The 21812-nt window shown below is 56.7% G+C and overlaps 1 protein-coding gene across 8 annotated transcripts in view; it reads right to left on the minus strand.

Annotated features, from left to right (window-relative positions):
• BAIAP2 (BAR/IMD domain containing adaptor protein 2) overlaps nucleotides 1-21169 on the minus strand; it is a 42328-nt gene extending 21159 nt beyond the window's left edge. For all 8 annotated transcript variants that reach the window (XM_032706841.1, XM_032706840.1, XM_032706843.1 and 5 more), the window contains exons 1-6: nucleotides 21061-21169; nucleotides 12740-12815; nucleotides 10710-10796; nucleotides 1878-1939; nucleotides 1458-1529; nucleotides 1002-1139 (exon numbers count right to left, since the gene is read on the minus strand). In XM_032706841.1, the coding sequence (XP_032562732.1) occupies nucleotides 1002-1139; nucleotides 1458-1529; nucleotides 1878-1939; nucleotides 10710-10796; nucleotides 12740-12815; nucleotides 21061-21132 (507 nt within the window). In that variant the 5' untranslated portion in view covers nucleotides 21133-21169. The remainder of the gene's footprint in view (nucleotides 1-1001; nucleotides 1140-1457; nucleotides 1530-1877; nucleotides 1940-10709; nucleotides 10797-12739; nucleotides 12816-21060) is intronic.
• Between the last annotated feature and the right edge of the window lie 643 nt (nucleotides 21170-21812).

The raw sequence follows: 21812 nt of genomic DNA on the forward strand, positions 1-21812 counted from the left end.
GTGGCACCTGAAGAAACAGGCTCTGGTCCCAACAAAACACACACTCCCACGCCTCGAGACAAGACTGGGTAATTCCTGGACTCTGGCTTCATCTTCCCCTTTCCAAGCACTACTCGTGCTGCCATCACTTATGGCCTCAACTCCCAGCAGCACCCGGCTGTCAGCCAGGGCACGCAGGTACATCAATTATCCCTTAAAGTTTGCCAGGACCAGCCGTGCTCTGAGCAAAGCTCAAACTGAAGGTTGCAGAGTGCAGGAGACACGAACTCATGGTGTGAACCCACCAGAGACCCGAGTGCCGCCGTCCCTCGGCACGTCCTGGCACTGCCACGATGCACCTTGGATGCTCCTCAGCGAGACCTCGAACCCCACTCCCCTCTGCAGGGAATCCCAACGCCTCACCCCGCAGCACAGCCCCCCGAGGTGCCGTGAGGGACCCCGGCCCCCCGAGGAGCGCGTGGTGGGCACGGAGCCCACAGAGCCCACGGAGCCCACGGAGCCCACGCGCCGTCACACCGCGGTGACTCAGCACGGCCGCCCCCGCCGCGGGGGGAAGGGGCACCCGGCAGGAAAACACACGGGCAAAACACCACCCAGAGGACGATGGCTCGGGCACAACAGAAATCAATGGTCTTTCGGGTGTCATTCATGAAGCAAAAAGGTGAGAAGCACCGGGAGCAGCGGGCTGGGCAGGGTTAGGCCTTGGCACGCGCCTGGCACATCTGCCGAGGGGAGCTCGCAGCCCCCACTCTGCACCGTGGCCATGAGAACAGCCTGTTCCACCGCTAGCTGCCACCCCTTCCCTATCCACACCTCCCACACCCCACCAGAACCCCGAATTCTGCTGGGCCGTTCCTCTAAAGAGAGCAGCAAGTCCTTATCTAAGCGCTCGCAAGACCTTGGCCACCTCCACTGTGCAGCACTGAGCACCTGCTGCCAGCCCAGGGACAATGCTTGTGTCCCCCCTCTGAGATTCTCGTATCCCCTGCCCAGGGTCCTACCTGCAGCTCTTTGTCCGAGTACTTCTGGGGATTCTTGCTGCCTTGGCTCTTCTTCCGAAGTTTCTTCAGCTCTGCCTGGCACTTGTCAAGTGAGTCCCCCTTGCTCCTCTGCTCCGTCTGGTATTTTTTCAGTGCAGCCTGGACGTGACAAGAGAAAGCTCAGCCTCAGGCACAGCTCCTGCTGCCAAGGGGTGAGAGAGATAAGCAGAGACACCCCCCCCCCCCAGAAAAGTGGGATCCCCATGGTCCGGAGAGCAAACAGGGGCTGCAACAGCCTGACACTGGGGACAACACTGTTCTGTGCACGGTGAAACGTGTGACACTGGGTACCCTTCTGTAAACAGGGGCAGGAGCTGTGGCAGGGGACAACTTCGCTGAGCTGGGAGTGGGTGACGGGGGGGACGTGGGGACACCCGAGCCAAGGGTTGTGCTGCTGGACACGCGCCCGTAACTCACACTCAGGTACCGGGAGTCCAGCTCCACCTTCTGCTCCAGCTGCGTCAGGAGCTCGTTGTGGAAGGACTTGAGCTGCAGGGAGAAAGAAAACACAGGGTTCTTGGGGAGGGCTGGCAAAGTGTGGGGCCCTGGGGGCACCAGGTGGCACCGGGGATGGCAAGTGAGCAGGGCTGTACAGACAGAGCACAGGCTGATGGCAGTGAGGGACAGGGACACTCAGAGGGGGCTCAGCAGGGCAGAAACAGATGCCCAAGCAGAGCAAACCCTTTGCAGCTCAACAAATCCATGTCAGAGGGATCTATCCCTTAAAGTTTGCCAGGACTGGTAAACCAAGTGACTGGTGTCACTTGGACAAGGCACTTTGCACCAGCAGAGCCCCTGGCCAGGCAGAGACCCCGGCACGCCGGGCTGGGCACTCACCATCTCCTCCAGCTGGTTCTGGATCTGCCTGTGGACTTCTGCCATCTGGAAGAGCACGTCCCCTGCAAAGACAAGATGAAGGGAGGGGGTTTGAGGCACCAAGCTCAGGGGAACACCCTAGGGTTGGGGCAGGCAGCGCTCTGCTAGCAAGGAGGGATCTGCATCCAGACCCAGGGGTGCTGCTGGAATGCCCCTGTGCCCACCTCTGGCGAGCTGCGGGGAGACAATGCTCATCTGAGACATGTGGACAAACAGGCAAACCTTGTGTAGCAGGAAGGGAAGCAAGGACAAGCAGCAGTGGGATCCCAGCACCGGGGCAGCCCTTCTCCCCCAGGCCAAGCACAGGGCACCCACAGTGGGCAAACATGGCCCTGGCACTCAGTGCAGGTCACAGGACACGGGGCTAAGCCCTGGGCTGGTATTTGCCTCAAAACCACTGATTTGTTTGACCTCAGGGGCTGAGCCAGACGTGGGCAGCGAGGGCAGAGCCAGGGCTGCAGCTGCTGCCCAGGGCATCCCCACTGCAGCCAAGCAGTCCCAGTTCTGCTCTGTCACTTCCTTTCATTTTTCTTTTCTAATGCAGGATTCCAGCCCCACACCCAGTGCTGTTCCTGGAGGAAGGGCAGTGTCCTGCCTCAGCAGAAGCCCCAGAGTGGCTGGAGCCAGACACACACACAGAGCATCTTTTAGGAGCAGAGTCAGTGCTACCGCTCGACTGAAAGCCCCGATCCTGTCTCCGGATCAGAGCGAGCCTTGGGGAGAGCCCAGCTCTGTCAGCTCTATTCAGGGCTGAGTTTGGAAGCTTTGCCTTCCAGCACAGTGGGTTGCAGCTTCCCACAAGGCTCCCAACCTCCATGGAGCTGTCTGAAAATGGAAAGCCATGAGCTATGTCGCTGAGCTGCTCCTGCCTCAGGACTTGGCCCTGACAGGTCCCAAGTAGGGTTGGGGGATCCCTGACACCCACTGGAGCTCTCCAAAGGGGAGCAGCATCCCACATTCCATCCCAGAAAAGCAGAGAAGCACCTGTGACAACTCAAAGCACCAAAGATACAGCCCATAAATACAATACACGGAGTTTTAAAAAACAGAACCCAACCCCAGGGATGGGAAATGCAATGGGAAGGGGACACCAGCCCCAGAGCCCTGGGACGAACCTCAGGGAGGTTGGGATGAACCAAACCAGCTCCTCACCGTGCAAGGGAACAACTGGGACCCTCATCCAGCACAGATGGTGCACGCCAGCCCAGCCCAGCCCTTCCCTGTCCCTCCACATCCCTGGGCACGCGGGCCCCGCTCCAGCCGAGTGTCAACACCCCCAGCCGACCAGGAACAACCTGCCCCAACATTTCTTTGCTCTCCTGGCTGGAGCAATTCGTACTTTGCACCATACACTGTGTCTCAAACTGTTCTGCAAACATTAAAATCCGATCCCTTGGCAGGCACTGGCCCCTCCACTGCGGGTCAGTGCAGTGACAGAACCGGCTGCTGCCAGGGCCACCATCCCCCTGTGCCCCCTGAGAGAGCAGCGATGCTCAGAGCACCCCACAGAGCGAGAGGTGACCAGATGGCAGGGCTGCAGCTCCACTCCTTCACCAGGAGGAAACCGCGTGCCAAGATCTCCACGGCCACTGAGCCGGCTGTGACTTTTCCAGCCGGTTCTCCAGGTGCCGAGCCAAGCGGAGCACTCACACCCGGCCACCACACATGTCTGCAGTGAGGAGCCTCACACACGAGCAGGGAGGTCTGGGCAAGGGGTCACCACCACGGGACCGCCAGGAAATCGCTCCTGCTCGGGCTGCGACAGCTCAATGATGGGAAGTGCACGAATTCCCACTGCAAGGAGGCACTGACGTCACGCTGAGGTGGCTTTGTCAGGAGAGTATCAATGTTCATTATTCCCAAAGCTTGCACCACCCCCTCTCCCTCTTGCTTCCCCTTTGGCCAGAGTGGAAACCAGAGTGGAGCAGGGCTGGCTGAGGGCTCTGGCCACCAACACTGAGCTCCCAAGCCACCCGAGAGCGGGGCCCAGGGCGCTCAGAAATAACATCCACATCCCCAAACCCAGCTCTGGGTACCCCTGCACTGGGGCAAGAGGGCTCTGCCCCACTCCCCACATTCCTCACCCAGGGAATTGTCTGTTCCCAGCAGCCGGGGCGGCGCGTGGTGCTTCTCTCAGCACAGATACACATCTTTCGGGTTGACTTTCTCCTCCACCACCACCCCCTCAGCTCTTATCGGGGCGTTCCAGCCCCACATCAAAGCGAGCAGCGGCACGGAGCCTTTCCCAGCAGCTCTCCATCCCTGTGTCCCAGCCCGGGAGGGGACGCTGCCATCCCCCCTGCGCCCCCCACGCTCAGCCCAGCACCCACAGCTCGAGGTGAGCCCTGTGCTGCAGCTGGTGCAGCGCAGGAAGGGCTGGACGCCCGCCCGGAGCCACACGAGCTTCCTCCGGAGCCTCTCCCCAGCCAGCTCTGAAGGAACCAGCTCCGGGCTTCCCGTGGCCTCTGCCATCGCTGGGAGCCCACACCGAGCGGCAGGATTTGAACTAAATCCCCTAAAAACAGCAGCAGTGTGGTGTGAATTCCCACATGGCACCTCTGACACCCCGATACCTCCACACCGTGAGCTGCTTCACCACCGCAAAAACCTACAGACTGCGTGAGACATTAACAGACATGTCACCCCAAAACCAACCCAGAACAGGGATGAAGTGAAACTGTGACTAAGAGATACCACAGTAGCTGGAAAGCCTCAGTATTTCAAAATCTGGCACAGAAGAGGATCTGTGGCACTGTGTTGGGGGTGACACTGTGAAATGATGGGGGGACCACCTTGGTGATGAGGAGACCACCCCACAGCATTCCCAGACCTCAGTGGCAGGGTTGGGACCACGGCACAGGGCACACGCCCTGGCACCAGCACAGCCACCCACGCCAAGGGCGTTATGCATCACCTGCCACAGGTATTTGTAAGTTAAACAGCTGAACTCCCACTGTGCAGCAGGACAAGAGCTCAGGTCGCAGAGTGAGTTGTGCCAAGCTCAAACACCATCGCCTTGCTGCCAAAACACACATCCTGCAGCTGAAGAACCTCCGGGTGAAGCATCTCACCTACACCCAGCCGTGAAAACACAGAGGGTTTCACCCGCTCACACACCTCCCCACAGGCTCAGAGCACAGGGAAGGAGGAGCTGCTGTTTATGGCTGACTCACAGTATCGCTCTGGGAGAAGAACTATAGGAGTTATTGTGGGCCCTTCCCTTCCACACCCAGCCCACAACAGGCAAACAGGTTGTTCCACATCCCTCCCATTGCTACTGGCACGGCAGGAGCCAGCTGCCCCTCCAGAAGGTGAAGCAGTGGGATCCCAGCTCTCCGGGGTTTGCTTTGGACTTGTCAGAGACTAAAGATTATGGGTTTTTCCCTTCCTCTCAAGCAAGATACAAGCCATTTTTAATAAAAATACCAACAATTCACTAATGAGGGAGCCAAATTGCTCCAAGACAGAACATGTTGATGCTTGTGCAGGGCTGGAGCAGCCCAGCCTATCCTGCAAGGGCAGTGGGAGACGGTGGCCAGGGGACCATCATCGACCAGCTCTCCTGGTCAGGGCTCAGGTACATCCCATAAACACAGACCAGCAATAACTCTGCTCACACAGCACCTCGGTGCTGAAGATCTGATCCAGCCAGATTTAAGGCAGAAACATTTAGGTGCAGCACCTGGGGACGTGTTTTAGTGGTGGCCTTGGCAGTGCTGGGTTAACATTTGGGCTTTTCCAACCGAAACAATTCTTCTGAAAACTTCGGCAACCAAGAGAATCACTTCCCTCCCATCAGTGTATGGTGATCCAGGCTCATAGACCCAGTACACGGCACAGACCAGCTCCCAAGGCCTGGGGAGCAGCACTTCCAGCCCAGCACCTCCCCGGGGAGAGGCTCTGGCTCCATCAGCACCAGCGTTCCCTCGCCACAGCCGGGGAAGGTTCGTGTGTGTGCGGGGAGGGGGAAGGAGACGAGTGTGGGGAAACAATCAGCTTCTCCACGCTGACTCACCCCTTTCCTCTTCAGAAGGGTTTCACTTCTCCCAGCCCCAGAGGACTGGGTGATGTGTTGATAATACATCAGTGATTGTCAGCGTTACAACTGCTCAGCACTGCTCCAGCCCCTGCTCCAGCCCCACCTGGCACAGCTCCAGGCATTTGCTGTTTGTTTATTGAGAGACAAGGTGAAGGGAAAAGCAAAAGCTTCCCAAGGCATCCTGACTCGATAACACAGTCCCAGTAACTGGCTCCCTCAGGCTGAGCAGTTGCCATTGACACTGTTACCAGGCACAGACTAGAGACTGGGGTGACCTGGGATGTTCTGTGCCCCCCACAGCCCCCTGGATGGGCACCAATCCTGTATCTGTACCAAGATGTACAGACCAGCGAGTCCCCGATGACCAACTGCTCTGGCAGCTGCTATACTGGTGGTACTGGATTAATCAGCACATGAGAACACCACCTCACATTCACCAGCCTGGCCCACACCATCCAATCCATTCTGCACACCAGCAGTCCCACAGGGAAGCAAACACCTCCAGGTCCTGGAGCTGGCCACACACCAACCCAAACCCCTCTGAAACCTGCTCAGCCCATTGCTGATGGACGGCAGAAACCAGCCCATGGACACACACAGGGTCCCTCATCCCCCAGAAGGATGGAGCATCCCTGCAGGAGCCCATCCCGGGCACAGAGCAGGGGCACACAGCAGGTGGGCAGCCCTGGAAGGTGTCACCATCACCACAGAAGGTGAAACCCAAACATTACCCAGCTGCTACATGCTGGCAACTCCAGCCAGGCCACGTGGCCATCACAGATGCTCATTTACAACCTTCCACCACGATGTACCTAACACAGGGTGGTGGGAACAAGCTACTGCCTTGGTCGTCTGCTCCTCATCAGAGGGACGAAGGCAGTGGAAGAGCCCTGTCCTGAGGCAGCAGAAGGATTTGAGAGGTCTTTCTTGCCTTTCTGCACTCTTAGCAAGCCCATTCCTGCAGCTTCTTTCCCTCCCCACACACCTTGGAGGCAGAGCCCTGGATTTCTGGAATAGTCTCTCAGATCTTTTAACAGAATCACAGGTGGAAACGCAGGTCCAGAGCATCCTTTCTTCCACCAACACAGAGTTGTCACCCCCAGTGGACACCAGGCACCGTGGCCACTGCCAGCTCCAGCAGTCCCTGATCCCACACAGAGCACCACTGTGACCTTCGACACCCTCAGGATCTATATCTGCATCTCTGCTGCTGCAGGAAGCACCTACCCAAAACAACCACAAATCCAATTAACAGATTAATGTTCCCAGCGGATCTGGTGAAGCACAAAGCCTCCAAGAGCTGGGCCAGACCCCAGAGCTGCTGGAGAGGCTGAACTCTGGGATGCCCTGTCCCTGGAAGTGTTCAAGGCCAGGCTGGATGAGGCTTAGAGAAACCCAGACCAGTGGAAGGTGTCCCTGCCCATGGCAGGGGGTGGGACTGGATGAGCTTTAAAGTCCCTTCCAGCCCAAGCCATAAAGGTATCACCAGTCCTGATTTTATTGTGCAAATGAAAAGCCCTTATTTACCAGGGGCTCATTTCAGCTCAACAATGTTTGACTACTGCATGTGCTGCCCTTTTACAGCCCTGTGCCACCCAGAGCAGCTTCACTCATTCGAGGGACCTTTGGGAAATCCAGTTGCTGAGCAAAATCCACCTCCAGCCCCAAAGGTGTTTCCTGCAGGTGCTGCTCAGCCCCAGCATCCCAGTGGAAATGTCTCCAGTTCTGCTCACCAGAAGAAAACTCCCTTCCATGACTTTGTCATGGCCTAGTTTTCAAGAAGGTCAAAAAAAATGACAATTTGAGTTGCATCCAAGGGACCTTAGGAGCTGGAAAAGGGCCAAAGTCACCTGAGGACACATGCATGAGACTGGAGCTCATCAGAAGGGGCTACAAACCATTCCAGGATCCAGCCTGGAGCAAACCTCCACTGATCACACACATGTGCCCTTCACACCAGCTCTGCAGCTTCCCAAAAGCCCCCGCAGCAGCCACTGAGGATGTGTGGAACAGCCCAAGGAGCCCCTCCCCAGGGGAACTGCAGGCATGGATCTAACCCCAAATGCCAAGGATTGGGCTCCAGGGAATTGCACAGAGCAAAGTGCCTCTTCTGCTGCTCAGGGACAACCAACAGCTACACCCTGGACCTGCTCAGAGCATCACTTGAGTTAAACACACCCCAAACCCCAGCAGTGGGTTCAGACAGGTACGGCCCCACCAGACACTTGCACCCAAAAACTCAGCCCCCAGAGCCGATTACAGCTCAAGGGTGTTATTATTGCCAGTTTTTCCATTCCCACACGGGATTATCCTGTCTACACACAGTTCCTAAAATCTGATGGAGAATTTAGAAACAATGCACAGTGCTAAGCAGCCCCACGGGGAGCTGGGACCCGAGACTAGAGCAGTGCTCTGGAGGGCTTTGTGTTTTCAGAGATGAACCTGCTGTGTTGCTGCAGGGTTTGACACCTCCTGTCCCAAGAAGGACATCAGAAAAGCATCCAGGTTCAGAAAAGAAAGGGCTATGGAGGAAAAAAAAAAAATCTCAGATTTTTTTCCATGGAGGGTGGAAACATGAGCTGTGGTTCCAACAAGATCCTGATTGACATCTTGAAGCAGTTTTCCCTATACCTCTTGGAGGAAAATCTCCACTCAGGGAGAAAGGGGGGGGGCACGACATTAATAGAAGCAGCAATTAAGACCATCCCCTTTCGCTGCTCTGAAATGAGTTCCCCATCCCTGGAAGTGTCCAAGGCCAGCTTGGACGGGGCTTGGAGCAACCTGGGTTAGTGGAAGATGTCCCATGGGGCAGGGGGTGGGACTGGATGAGTTTTAAGGTCCCTTCCAGCCCAAACCAGTCTGTGACCCCATGAAAGAACCCAGAGCCCAGTGCTGCTTTCCGGCACTGTCGGCATTCCCAGCCCAGGGAGCGATAAGGTAAAAGGTGTTCCCAGGAAGAGCCCTACCTTTGGCGAGCACAGCCCCGACCCAGAACATTTCTCAGCCCCTGTTTACACATCTGCTGGGAGAGGGTTGTGTCCCAGCTTTTATCAGCTCCACTGAGCTGCAGCCAGAAATTTTATCTCAACTTTCTCCTGCTCGGAGCAGCTGCCACAGTAAATACCAGCAGGATCAACAGAGCACGGGGCCGAGGGGCAGCCCGAGCTGCCAGGAGCCTCCCTCGGACATGTTCACACCAAGAGGGGAAGGAGCAGTGATTTGGAAACGTTTTAAACCCCAAAATACTCGAGCCACACACGAAATGCATGCCCGGAGACGGTGGGAGGGCACTAAGGACATCACACCAGCATCCCTGGGGAGGAACCAGGGCCACCAGAAGCCACCAAACCCAGGTTTTAAGCGTGGGCAAACCTGCTCTGAGGGGCAGGCAGGATGTGGGGTCCCCAAGCTCCCACCCAAACTTCCCCCTGAGGAGGACAGAGCTGGGGTGTGTGTCAGCCCCAGGGCAGCCCCTCGCAGGGTCTGCTCAGCCCTCGCAGCCGCGGCATCGCACACAAGGCTCTTTGTTTTATTTATTAAACAGAAGCAGATTGCTCCAGGCAGCTTTAATCCACGACTCGGTTTCCATAGACACTTAACTGCTTCCCCAGCACAATTCCGAGGCAGCAGCGAGCTGGAGCAGCGGGGCTGGGGGGGCAGGGTCTGACATCGCAGCCCAGGGGCTGCTCCCCGGGTCCTTCAGAGTCCTTTAGAGTCGTTTCAGCTCAACCTCTCTGTTAATTGAGTGCCCCGGAGAGACGCTTTAATGAGCAGTTTGCCATCACCCTGCACAGTGTGAGCCAGAGCTGCGGGAGGGACCAGGAGGAGGAGGAGGGGGAGTTCACCTGGGACTGCACAGGCAATGAGACCAGAACCCATCTCAGCTCCATGAGAGCCTTAACAAGGCTGCAGCACCCCAGGGGGAGCTGGGAGAGTCACCTTGAACCACGAGGGGAGCTGGGAGAGTCACCTTGAACCACGAGGGGAGCTGGGAGAGTCACCTTGAACCACGAGGGGAGCTGGGAGAGTCACCTCAAACCACAGCTGCAAGGAGGGAGAACTCAGGAGCCATGTCTGAGCAATGGGGAGAGTGGGAAAGCAGCTCCCAAGGGATTGATCAGAGAAGTGAGTGTAAGAAGGGGAAGGAGGCACCGAGCATCACACTCGTGAGTCTGTACAGCTGCCAGCGATGGAGCAAACACAAGTCTGTGGTGTTGGGGCACAGGGAACCTGCAGGCAGGGCAGATCCTGGGCAGATCCTGGGCAGATCCTGGGCAGATCCTGGGCAGATCCTGGGCAGATCCTGGGCAGATCCTGGGCAGATCCGCTACACTCAGGGCACATGCCCAGCCCAAGTGCCAGGTGACCTCCACCAGATCCACCACTGCTCCAGCACAGCCACCCTGCCCCTTCCCCAGATTTCTCCCTCTCCCCACACCTTCCCCTCCAGAGGCCCAAAATGGGCAGCACTGCCCCAGCTGCTGGGCCAAGACCTGCTGCTTCTCTCCTTTGTAAAGCAAGACAAAACCACTGTGAAGCTGCTCTCCAAAAACACCACGAGCTGATGGGGCCACAAAACCCTGACACTAAGAACATCAGGTTTCTTTCCCAAACTACATTAACAGTAAATATAGAGACACTTCTACTATTCAGATCCACTCCACACTGAGCTTGTTCTCCCCAGCAACACCAAAATCTGGTTTCATCCCTGTGCTCAGTCTGCAACTCCATTTAGCAGCAAATTGGTGACTTACCCAATTCTTTGGACCCTTGGCTTTCACTGGCCAACTCTCCCATCTTCACCAGAGCATCAAAGTACCCTTTTGCTGCGTATGTCATACCTAAAAAGCATCAAGAAATGCAAGTTATAGTCTCCTTAATGGTTATTAGAACTGCTGGGGCACTGAGGAGATGCTAGACACTAAAATAGATATTACTTCAAAGGGCTTAAACACCACAGGGAGGGACTAAACAACAAACAGAAGAAAAGTGAGCAAGGAAGGCTGGAGCAGCGAGATTATAGGGCAATTCAGGAGAGAAAAGGTACGTGCAGGACCTCAGTGGTTTTCATTCCAGTGTAACCATCAGGCTGCTAATTCTGCTCTGAGAAATCACTGTGGAATAATTGAATATCACAGACTTTCATTATAGTTCAGCCTTGTTTGTTGACATTCCAGCTACACACTTGACTTTAATCAGATAAGCAGGGGGTTTCCTCTAATCACAGAACATGTTGTACAGCCCCAGCTCAGCCCCTTCCAAGGCTGGGCTGCAGCCTCTGCACTGGCTCCTGGTTTGGGCCCTTCCTTCAGCTGCTCCCCCAGCTCAGGGATCGAGGAAAGGATGACCCAAGACAAGTTAAAAATTACAGGAAGATCTTTGGCTTCAAAGCGCTTTCACAGCAGGGATGTGGGGAAAATACAAACCCAGTGATCAGGCTGGTTTTCCCCAAATGCCAGGGTTAGTGTGTGTGTGGCTTCAGCTGGGATAGAACAGCTTGGGATAAACAGACCCACCTCCCAGGTAATTAAAAGCTGAGTTATCGGGACAACATTTCAGAAGAATAAATAAAAACACACTCCCAAGGGAAACCTCTTCTCCCTGTCAGCCCCTACCTCTCCTCCCTTCCCTGCTGCCAGGAGGGAATCAGCAGGGAAAAGCACCCCCAAACTGTGAGCCCCTGCCCCGTTAGCATCCCTAGGAATAGCTGGGAAATGCTGCTGCTCAGCAGGGTGCTGTATCCCACCCCTGGGGGTCAGAGTCCACAGCCCCTGTGCAGTGGAGTGGGATGGACGGGCTCTTCCCACGTCATGGCTGGTTGATCCATTAAAACCCAGTTAAAACCAGTGCTGAGCACTGGCAGGACACAGAGTAGGGGCAGTGCCAGTACCTGAGAACAGGGGGAGGGCTGCACCTTAAAGGATCCCCATGGAAACACCCAGGAGCCTCATCTGACTTGCGGGAAAGAAAATGTGCTCCGGGCAGGAAGCAGGGGCAGGGATCCTTCCCGAAGGTGGGATCACAAACACCGGCGCTTAAGAACATGAGACGCCCAAGTATTTTCTCCCCCACTGGCTGGAGATGATGACAGCCTCTTCCCTCACAGGCATTTTCACCGGCATATTAGAAAAATAAAATCCAGGAGACGCATGTGGCTCTGAAGGGAGCAGAGCCCTCCCTGGAAAAACACAGCTCTGGGTCCAGAAAAAGCCTTAAACCTCCTTAAAACCCAGCTGAGGAGGGCCCAGGTAGTACACAAAGCCAGTTTGAGTCCACACCCTCCATTCTGGGGTTTAATCAATTCATAGCTTCCTTTTGATCATTTAAATCTACACCTCCCTAATGGCTCCCTATAGGATCCTGCATTCCCAATCAAGAGCTGCCATCAATGCTTTTAGGTTTTTTCCTTCTCTTTATTCTTCTGGGCAATTTAAACATTTCAGTAACACCTCTTTAAGCAGAACTTAAAATCTTAATTCTCAGTATTTTAAACATTCAAAGATGAACTGTTTGGAGATGTGTTTGTTATCCTGCTGCCTCCCAACGTTTCATCCCTTGAATCCTTCCCACATCCATGGCCCCTTGCACATCCCAGCGACATGAGCTTTGCATCAAGGTCCAAGAACCATCCTTCCAGTTCCCCCATCATGGGAACAAAGAGCTTCCCAAGCTGGTTTTGCAGCTTTCCCCTCTCCTGAGGCCATGCTGCCCAGCCAGACCCTCTCCAGCCTGGCAGCCCCCAGCATTCCAGCAATATCCACACCAGCAGTGCAGGGTCACTTACTTGCTAAGGCTTTTTCATAGGTCTTCCCCATAGAAATGAAATTCCTGAGGCTGGGATTGAACTGCTCCATGATCGTCTAAAAGAAAAAGAACATCACTGGGATTAGCAGGGATGACTGGAGCTGGACAGAACAGCTCCATGCTCAACTCAATGCTGATAAACACAAAAAGAGAGAAAAAAAGTCCTTCCCCCTCCCTGGAAGACATTCCAGGATCTTCCCCTTCATCTCACAGCTTGAGGAAGACTGAGCTGGGTTTAAAGACCACAAGGAACAATAAGAAGGTGTTTCTGCAGAGCCCCACAAGACACCTTGTTCAGGTGCTTCATTGTGAGAGGTAAGCGAATGCCCCAACCAGAAAATTATCAGATAAGGCAAAAATGACCATAGTAATGACTGTTAAGTGGCTGTTTGAGGCAGCAGTGACCCTCACACCCACCACAGAGGTGACCCGAGCTCTGGGAGATGATGGCAGGTGATGTCCCACTCCCGGGATGGCCACAGGGAGCAGCACCAGCTCTGTCCATCCAGGACAAGGAGGAAGGGCTGAAGAACAGCATTCCAAACATCCACCCAGGAATGAGGCAGGCTGAAGTCACCAGCATCCCCCTGAGCCGTGCCAGCCTCGACCCAAGGCACGTGCCAGGAATTACACCTGGGTCTCAGAGCACTCGGTGTCACTACAGACAGGTGACACCTCCCTGTAAGGGCCTGATTTTGGGTGGGGGTGAACACCAGCAGCGCTGTCTGAGCTTTTCCTCCCTCGCTCCAAGGGCCTTATTTAAGATGGGGGAAGGAATAATCGGATCAGGGAGAAGAAGGGCTCTTTGTGCACTTGACACTCGAGCCGTGACCCTCCCTGCCAGGGCTGCTCACCCCGGCACCGACAGCATCGCCAAACCTGATCCCAGCCCAGCCCTGGCAGAGGCACAGCCTCCCTTCTGGATCCAGCCTGGCTGCAGCCCCAGAGCCAGCCCCGATCCCCTGCCCCACCTCAGGGACACCCTCCCGCCAAGGGTGCCACCAGAACACGGAGTTCAATGCCCAACCATCCCCCAGCAGGGATCCACGGGCGTCCCCCAGGGAGGAGGGGGCTCTGCACCCCCGGCACGCTGCTGGCAGCGTCCCCACCCCGGGAAGGGGAGGGAAGACGACAGGCAGACACTTACAGCAAATAAGCTGATTAAGCATCTGTCACCTCATCCGAGGCTGGCCAACACTATAAAGCTCATTTTCTGCCTGAGGCATTTTTATCCCCAGTTCCTGCTGCCCGGCCCTCGCCGTCTGACAGTTTAATTTTCTCCCGCGGGCACGTGTGCGGGGCTCGGCCGGTGCCTCCTCGGCTCAAAACCTGCCATTTCGGGGCTTCGACGGGCAGGAGCCTGTGTGGGGCACCAGCTCGGAGGGGTGGCATCACCCCCGTGCTGGCATTCCAGGGCAAATCCAGTTAATCCTCCCAGGAGCAGCAGTGGGAGCAGCAGGGGAAGATGCCCCCAAAGCCTCCCCCAGCCCGCGAAGCTCCCGGTCCATCCCCCAGCACCATCCACAACCTGCCAAGCACCGGCGATGATTGCAGGAGGCTAACGAGGAGCTGCCCTGCTAATTAATGCTGCCGATGACCCGGGTCCCCTGGAAACTGTTTTGGGGCAGCACAGAGCAGTCTGATGAGCGTGCTCAGCTTGAAGGGAGAAAATTAACCTGTAGCAACAAGCCACGGAACGAGGTGTTCTCCGAGGGTTAGGAGACAATTGCCTGCGAGTTAATTAACACTGACGAGGATTGCTCCATCCTGCCCACGTCGCCTTTAGCTTTGGTCAAAAATCTACTCCTGTTACCCCACAAAGGGGTTGAAGGTGTGGGATCACTGCCCAGGGACAATTCCCCCCTTCCCACGGCAGGGGTGGGGACACAGACACATCCTCACCTCCGGCAGATGCACAGCCTCAACCACACAGCTCAGCCTGAGCACTCTGAGACTGAATAATATTTAAGCAGCAGAAACCCTGGCAGAATTTCTGTGGGGAGGCGATTTTTCGGCAGTTTGCAGGTTCGGCGGAGTGTTTGTGTACGGGTATGTACACAGGGATATGTAAATAATGTGATTTTCTCAGCAGTGCTGTGTAAACACGTTGTCCTGAGCATGAAACTGAGGGAATAAATGATGGAACGGGATCCACAGACAAAGCACCAACCAAAATTCAGCACATCTTCCCCAAACCAGAGGGGATCAAGGCACAACCCAGTCCTGGCACTGCTCAGGGCAGGACCTGCTCCCCACCGACCCATAACAGCCATTTTAAACCCATAAATAAAGAGATAAAAGCTCCCCAAAAGGTCTCACGGACCAGCTAAAGTGGGGGGAGGTGACTCTTTGCTGGTCAAATACAATCCACCAAGCCTCAGGAGGAAGTTTCCTGAAAGTGAATGTTTTTAAAACATTGTCTCGAGCCTCCAACAAAAACAGCCCGGCAGGATGAGGGCGGTGAAAAGGGCTCCTCACTCCTGAGATAAAAATAGCCTTTTCCAAGCCTTCCTCTCACTCCCAGGGTGGGAAGGGAAGGTGACTCCGGAGCCAACACACCTTTGCACCCCCCTCTAGGTGACAGGCTGAGATCTGCCAAGGTGAAATAGTGGAAAATAAACAGATTTATGGCATGGAATGACTCAACAGCATCACTCCCTGCACAGTGATGTGCTGGAGCTGCTCCAGTGACACCAGGGGTGCATCCCCCCACCCCTGTGGGGACAAGTGACAGGGCTGTCCCCCCACAGGAGAGGTGGGTCCAGGTTTGCAGGACACCACAGCAAAGCCAATATTCAGCAGCAGTGTGGTAATGAAAGCAAATCTCACTCTCCCCCAGATTTTGCCCCCTCAGCAGCACCCACAAGTTGTTTGTCTTCCACGGGCTGCCTGGGCAGAGTTCAGAAAAACACAGACACAAAACCTGGCAGCCAAGGGTTGAAAGGGCTTTGCTTTGTTCCACTGCGCTGAATTCCCTGGGTAATACCACTCAGCTCTCCGGGACTGGCACAGCTTTATTCAGCTGCCAAAAATGAAACTAATGCAAAGCACAAGGTCTCCAGGACACGACCCTGCTCAGTTCGGGGAAGGGGGGGAAGAGGCAACAGAAAACAAGGTCCCCACTCTCCCCTCTGAGCACCCTCCCTGCTGCAGCCAGGATGCCCCAATCCTGCAAGGGTCAGCCCATCAGGAAAAGCTGAGAATCACGGAACAGAATAAAGTATCCTGAGTTGGAAGGAACCCGCAAGAATCAAAGTCCAACTCCTAAATCCTAAGTTTAAGTCCTCCCCAAGCTGGAAATGGAGCCAGCTCAGGTTTCTCCTGCGCAGGAAAGTCCTGCACAATACCTGAACAACTTTTAATAACATTTAAGGTTACACAGCTCTCCCAGGTCCATCCCTGCAGCCTCTCAGGCAGCTCCTAAAACCAAATAGAGAAAGAAATGAAAAGCAGGTGCTGCTTGGCTCAGCCAGGGCAGGAGGTGGTCAGTGGCCATAGTCTGTGGGCACCCAGGTCAGCAGCCCCAGCCGGGGCAGGACCGGCTGACTGTGCCAGCAGTGCCCACCCTGCCCCGAGTACAGCACTGCCACTAAAGCCAGACCTCACATCCCAGCCCTCCTCCACACTGCAAAGGGCTGGACAACGGGCATCAGGGCGAGGAGGCTCCTGGGTTCGACCAAGGGACGAGCATCCCCACGTGTGCCGTGCCCCGGGCTCTGCTCCCAGCCACCCTCCACAGGGGCACGTCCCAACACCTCAGTGACCACAACGGATGGACTTTGAGCTAAAACCACCTTCTCTGGTTTCCTAATGCCATTTTTGAGGCCCCTGCGCAGCAGCAGGGTGCAATGTTTTGAACACATCTCTGGAAGTGCTCAAAAGACATGTGGACATGGCACATGGGGACACGGGTTAGTGGTGGTCTTGGCAGTGCTGGAGGAATGGTTGGACCTGATGGTCTCAGAGGGATTTTCCAACCTTTTTAATGATTTTATGGCTCCTGTCAAGGCTGCCACTGCACAGTGGCCTGGGCTCAGCCTGGCACCCAGGGCTTTCCTGGGTGATTCATGGTGACAACAGGACACTGGGTGACAGCAGGACATTGGGTGACCATGACAAGCAGGTTGGAGGGGCAATACAGTGGGACTCTCCACTACACCACAGTCACACTGCAGAAGCAGTTCAGCTCTAAGGAACTTTTGCCTCTAAATGGGTCAGCCCTGCTCCAGGAACACCATCATTTCAGTATCAATATTTAATGACCAGCAAAGCCCAGTGCTGCCTCCTCCATCACAGCTTGTCCTGCCTGGTGCCATCAGGAGCAGCCCCAGGGATTTTAGGAGCCAAGTTTCTGTCAAGAAGGAGCCCAGGTAGACAGGGAAAATCAGGGGAAAAAAACCAGTGTTCCTCATCTAAAGGCATTTAGTTTCTCTTAGCTGTCGTGTCAGAGGATGAGGGGACCCAAGTTCCAGGGCAAGAGCTCTGAATGTCTCTGTAATCAGGGTCTGGGCTTGAAGGGAACTGGGATGGGGATCTGCACAGTACTCAGAGCACCTTCTCAGTGCTCACCAGTGGTCACCCCTGCAAGGCAGAGCCATCCACAAGCCCTTGGGGTTGGGATCTCTGCTGCAGAGCCAGGAGGGTCCCACAGCCCCGGCACCGAGGGGCTCAACTCGGCCAAAGGCTCCAGCAGGAGCTGCTCAGTGCAGGAGCTGCTTGCCCTGTGCTCTGCCCTGCCCTGCAACACGAGCAGCACCAGTGAAACCTTAGCCACGAGCAGACTCTGCACAACAAAGCACTGAAGGCAAAGCCAGGGGCTGCCTCCATCCCAGGGAGCAGCATCCATCTCCTGCGGGATCTGCAGGCAGCACAGGAAGAGCTTTGGGGTACCTCCAGCAAGGCAGGAGCTACCTGCTTTATAACACCTTGTAATCCTTGAGCTTCACAGTGTGGAGGTGTCCCATGTCAGCAGAGGTCAGGAATGCTCTCCCAGTCTGCAGGCAGAGGGGATGGAGCAGCATTCCCACCTCAAGAGCCACACGGCAGCGCCGGAGCCGAGCCCACTGCGGACCCTCGCTCCAAACAGACCCGGCTGCAGAGCCAACACCCCTGTGAAGGTGTAACTCTGGCAAAAAGGTGTTGCCCTGTAAAAACACCACAGGCCCGGGCCCTGCTCACCACAGAGTGAGAGCCCAGCCCTCACCTGCCACCCTCCAGCTACTGCTGGGGAAGGAATTTCCCAGTGCTTGACCCGCTCCCTGCAGCACCAGCACACGGCACCCACTGCCCATGGGGTGCTCCCATCCCTCGGAGCGGTGACACCAACCACGGGATGCACCAGGCAGCTCAGAGCCCCGAGGTCCAGCCAACAGATTTCCCACAACTGGGGTGCAGAAAGCCCCAAGGCAGGGAGCAGAGACAGCAGGGAGCACAGGGCACGGAATTCAGGTAGCACGGGCTGGCTCCTTCCTCCTCTACCACACCACATCATCCCTCCGCTGCCAAACACACCAAACCACCCACAATTTCCCTCCTGAATCACTTGAGGAAGAATCGCTCCCGTCCCTCTGGGCCTGGAGATAAGGAGGCAGAGGCTGTGATACCACAGTAATATCAATTACAGCTGATGGGGAGCAACAGACCATCAGGGATTCTGTCCATGTCTGTGCCAGACAATTCAGCTTCGACTTTGGGGTGTTGTTAAGCAAACACCTCTTCAAGCACAGAGCTACTCGTACACCATTGCAGAACGATCTTCCGCACGCAAAAATGGCTTTAAAATGAAATGGAGGTTGGGCTGTAAACGGCAGTAATCTCATCTGGCAGGAGGAGACAGATCTGTCTTCGGGGGGAAGGAAGAATTGCCAGTCCCTGCTTTCTGCAAACAGACAATCTGGAGCAAGGGACGAGCAGGGGATGGGGAGCTGCCCTTCACCACCACCCAACGCTGCACCCCCAGCCCTGGGGCTCACCCCCCAGGGCTCACAGCAGAGCCCAGCCCGGCAGCTGTGCCGCTACACCGGGGTCCTGGGAGTGAATCAGCGCCAGGGAAGGTGGGATTACGTTGGCGGAAGGTGCCAGCAGCCTCCGTCTCCCTCTGTAATTACTCCCCGTGTGTAGGCAGCTGCCTGTAGTGGCAGCATCGGCTCGGGGGCGGCTGACAGCTCCTCCACCATCTCATTAGCACAGTCACTCCGAGGGTGAGAGCTGGTTCTGGAGAAGGATGACAATGGGCTTCCCGAGCAGAACGCCTCGGGAAAGCCTGCGCGGGAGAGGGTGCCTGGCATGGGGAGCATGGCAGGGAGCTGCCTGTTCCTGGCTCCTGCTCCAGACCTCGTGGGGAACACACTCAACCCCTGGTCCTGCTGCTGCCAAAACCCTGGCGAGATGGCGGCTACGGATTGAGGCCCCCCCAGGTTTGGTGGCATCACCCCCCTTCTCAGGGTCCTCTCTGCCTGCCCACTGTGGTGTTCAGGCTCCTGCACAGGCCAGGAAAGCACAGGGCAAAAAAACCACTGGGCTAATGGGGATGTGAAGCACCAGGGCTGGTTTTGGACTCAAAGACTCCAAAGCTTGAGGAGATACAGAGAGACCCCACAGTCCCTGAGCCACCAGCCCTCATGCTGGTGGCTCTGGGGTGGCCAAAGTCCTCCATGAAACAGGAAGACAACAGGTTCCTGCATGCACCACATGCCACACATCTCTAGAGGCCAAGAAAAGCATTGTTGGCTTCAGAGGCGACTCCTTGTTCACTGCAGGGAACACAAACGGAGTCAGGACCACCCTCCTACACCTCCCAGTGCTGAGACACTGATTTTGGGTAAAAGCATGGGATCTCTACCAGCTCCATGTTCTCATGCCCTACACCTGGCTGCTCCCACTGAAACCCTGAGAAACTGAGGTGTTCATGAACTGATGGAGATCTTCAGACTCCTCCTGAGTGCACCTCTGGTCCTCAGGGCCAAGGCCCCCCGTGCACCCTCTGCCCTCAGCTCAGCCGGGTGTCGCTCACTTTGGGCCCAGGGCTCTGCTCTGGCTCTGACCCACAGCTCACACGGCACAGGAGAGAAGAGGCAAGAGAAGAGCCTTGGCAGCACTTGCCCTTCATCCCTCACAGGGGGACAACCTTCTCTCAAGCACAGTTGTTGGGATGGCACAAACCGCGGCGTGCGCCCCGGACAGGGCTGTGCCCGGGGAGATGGTGACCTGCTCCCCAAGCCTGTCATTAGCCCTGTTCTTCGAGGACAACACAGCTCCAACAACACCTGAGTCACGCGCTGAAGCTGTTCCCAGCCACCGTCCCCAGCCTGAGCCCCGGCAGCTCTCGCCCTGTTTGCCCAGGCGGCCCCGGGGCCGAGCACAAACACCCGGGAGGGGACGGACCGTGCAGGGGCCTGACCCGGGAACACCCCGCAGTGCCAGCTCTGCCCAAACCAAGGGCAGCCTGCAAGGGGCCAAGCTGGGGTACATCAACTGCACACAGAGGGTGGGAGGGAGCCCCAGAGACCTGAGACAACAGTCACCAAGACTCAGTGTGGCCAAGATTTTGGGTGCCACAGCCCTGCCCAAACAGCTGTTACACACCAGGATCCCCAAAACCAAGACTTCAGAACTTCACTGCCTCGGTGTTTTTTGTACTACATTCTTCTATCTCTTTTTTTTTCCTGCTTTGGGCTCCCAGGTAATTCTATCCAACCCCTTAAATCACAGGAAATCGTGCAAGCTTCCCAGTTTAACAAACGACATCCTGCGTTACACGTTAGGCTACAGCAGTTTTATTAGTCTCGGTCTCAAGACCCAGCGGAGCAGAAACTGCTTCCTTCGGGGGGAAATTAAGCCACATAAATTATCGGATTTTTCTCAGAACACCGGGAGCAAAGCAGAAGGGAAAACCAGAGATATTACCGAACTCCAAGAGACGGGGAAAGCTCTTGCGGCTCATGGTTGTGGCAAAGCAGCGGGCGGCGGGCACGCGGGGCTGTCCCCGCACGGGGTGATGCGGGGACAGCGCTGCCCACCGTGGGATCGGACACTCCCGGTCCCCGCGGATCCTCCCGGGGGGTGCCCGGGGAAGGGTCGGGGGTACCCGGGTGGGGTTCCGGGGGTGCCCCTCGCCCCCTGTCCCGGTCCAGCCCTGGCAGCCGCTGCCGCCCCGCCGGCTCCGGGCACATCCCGGGGGCGGCCCCGCCCGCGCCCCGCGCCCGGGGAGGGAGCGATGGAGGGGGGAGATTAAACAACTGAAACAACTCAGATTGCAGCAGAACCCCGAGATGCGGCGCCGGGCACCTGTTGCGGACTCACCTTGTAGACATTCTCGGTGAGGCGATGCACCTCCTCGGAGCGGGCCATGCCGGGCGGGCCGGGCAGCACCATGGGCGGCGGGCGGGGTGCGGGACGCTGCGGGACGGGCGGCGCTCGGGGCCGGGCGCGGGCGAGGGGAAAGCGCCGAGCGGCGGCCGCGGCGCTTTTTATGAGCTGCCGGCGGCCGCGCCCTCCCCGGTCCGCCCCGGTCCGCCCCGCACCGCCCCGCACCGCCCCGCGGGAGGAGCCGCACCGGGCCGGGCCGGCCCCCGCTCCGCGTCCCAACGGTGCGGGGCTGGGGGACAGGAGGGATGGAGCGCGCTGTGCCCTCAACCCCTGTGTCCCCTGGGCCCCATCCCATACTCCATTCTGCATTCCGTTCCCCGTCCCGTATCCCATCCCATGCTCCATTCCCCATGCCCCAACCCATTCCCCAGCCCACATCCCCTGCTACACCCTACAACCTACCCTATACCCCTGCCACACTCCACCCCATAGCCCATGATACCCCACACTATCCCCCTAATTTACCCTATCCCATAACTCTTGCTGTGCCCCACATCCCTAAGCTGTCCCACACTCCAGCCCCTGCTGTGATCCCCTCTCGCTGTACCCCACGTGCCTGGGGCTGTGCTCCATCCTGAACTGCTCAGTGGGGTGGGGATGAGTGAGGAGCAACTGGAAAGGGAAGAGGAGCTGGTGGTTTGTGGGGTGTTTGGAACAGGGGCCAGGCGGGCCGGGAGAGCAGAGAT

Source organism: Chiroxiphia lanceolata, chromosome 19, assembly GCF_009829145.1.
Source record: "Chiroxiphia lanceolata isolate bChiLan1 chromosome 19, bChiLan1.pri, whole genome shotgun sequence".
In the NCBI taxonomy this organism is placed as follows: domain Eukaryota; kingdom Metazoa; phylum Chordata; class Aves; order Passeriformes; family Pipridae; genus Chiroxiphia; species Chiroxiphia lanceolata.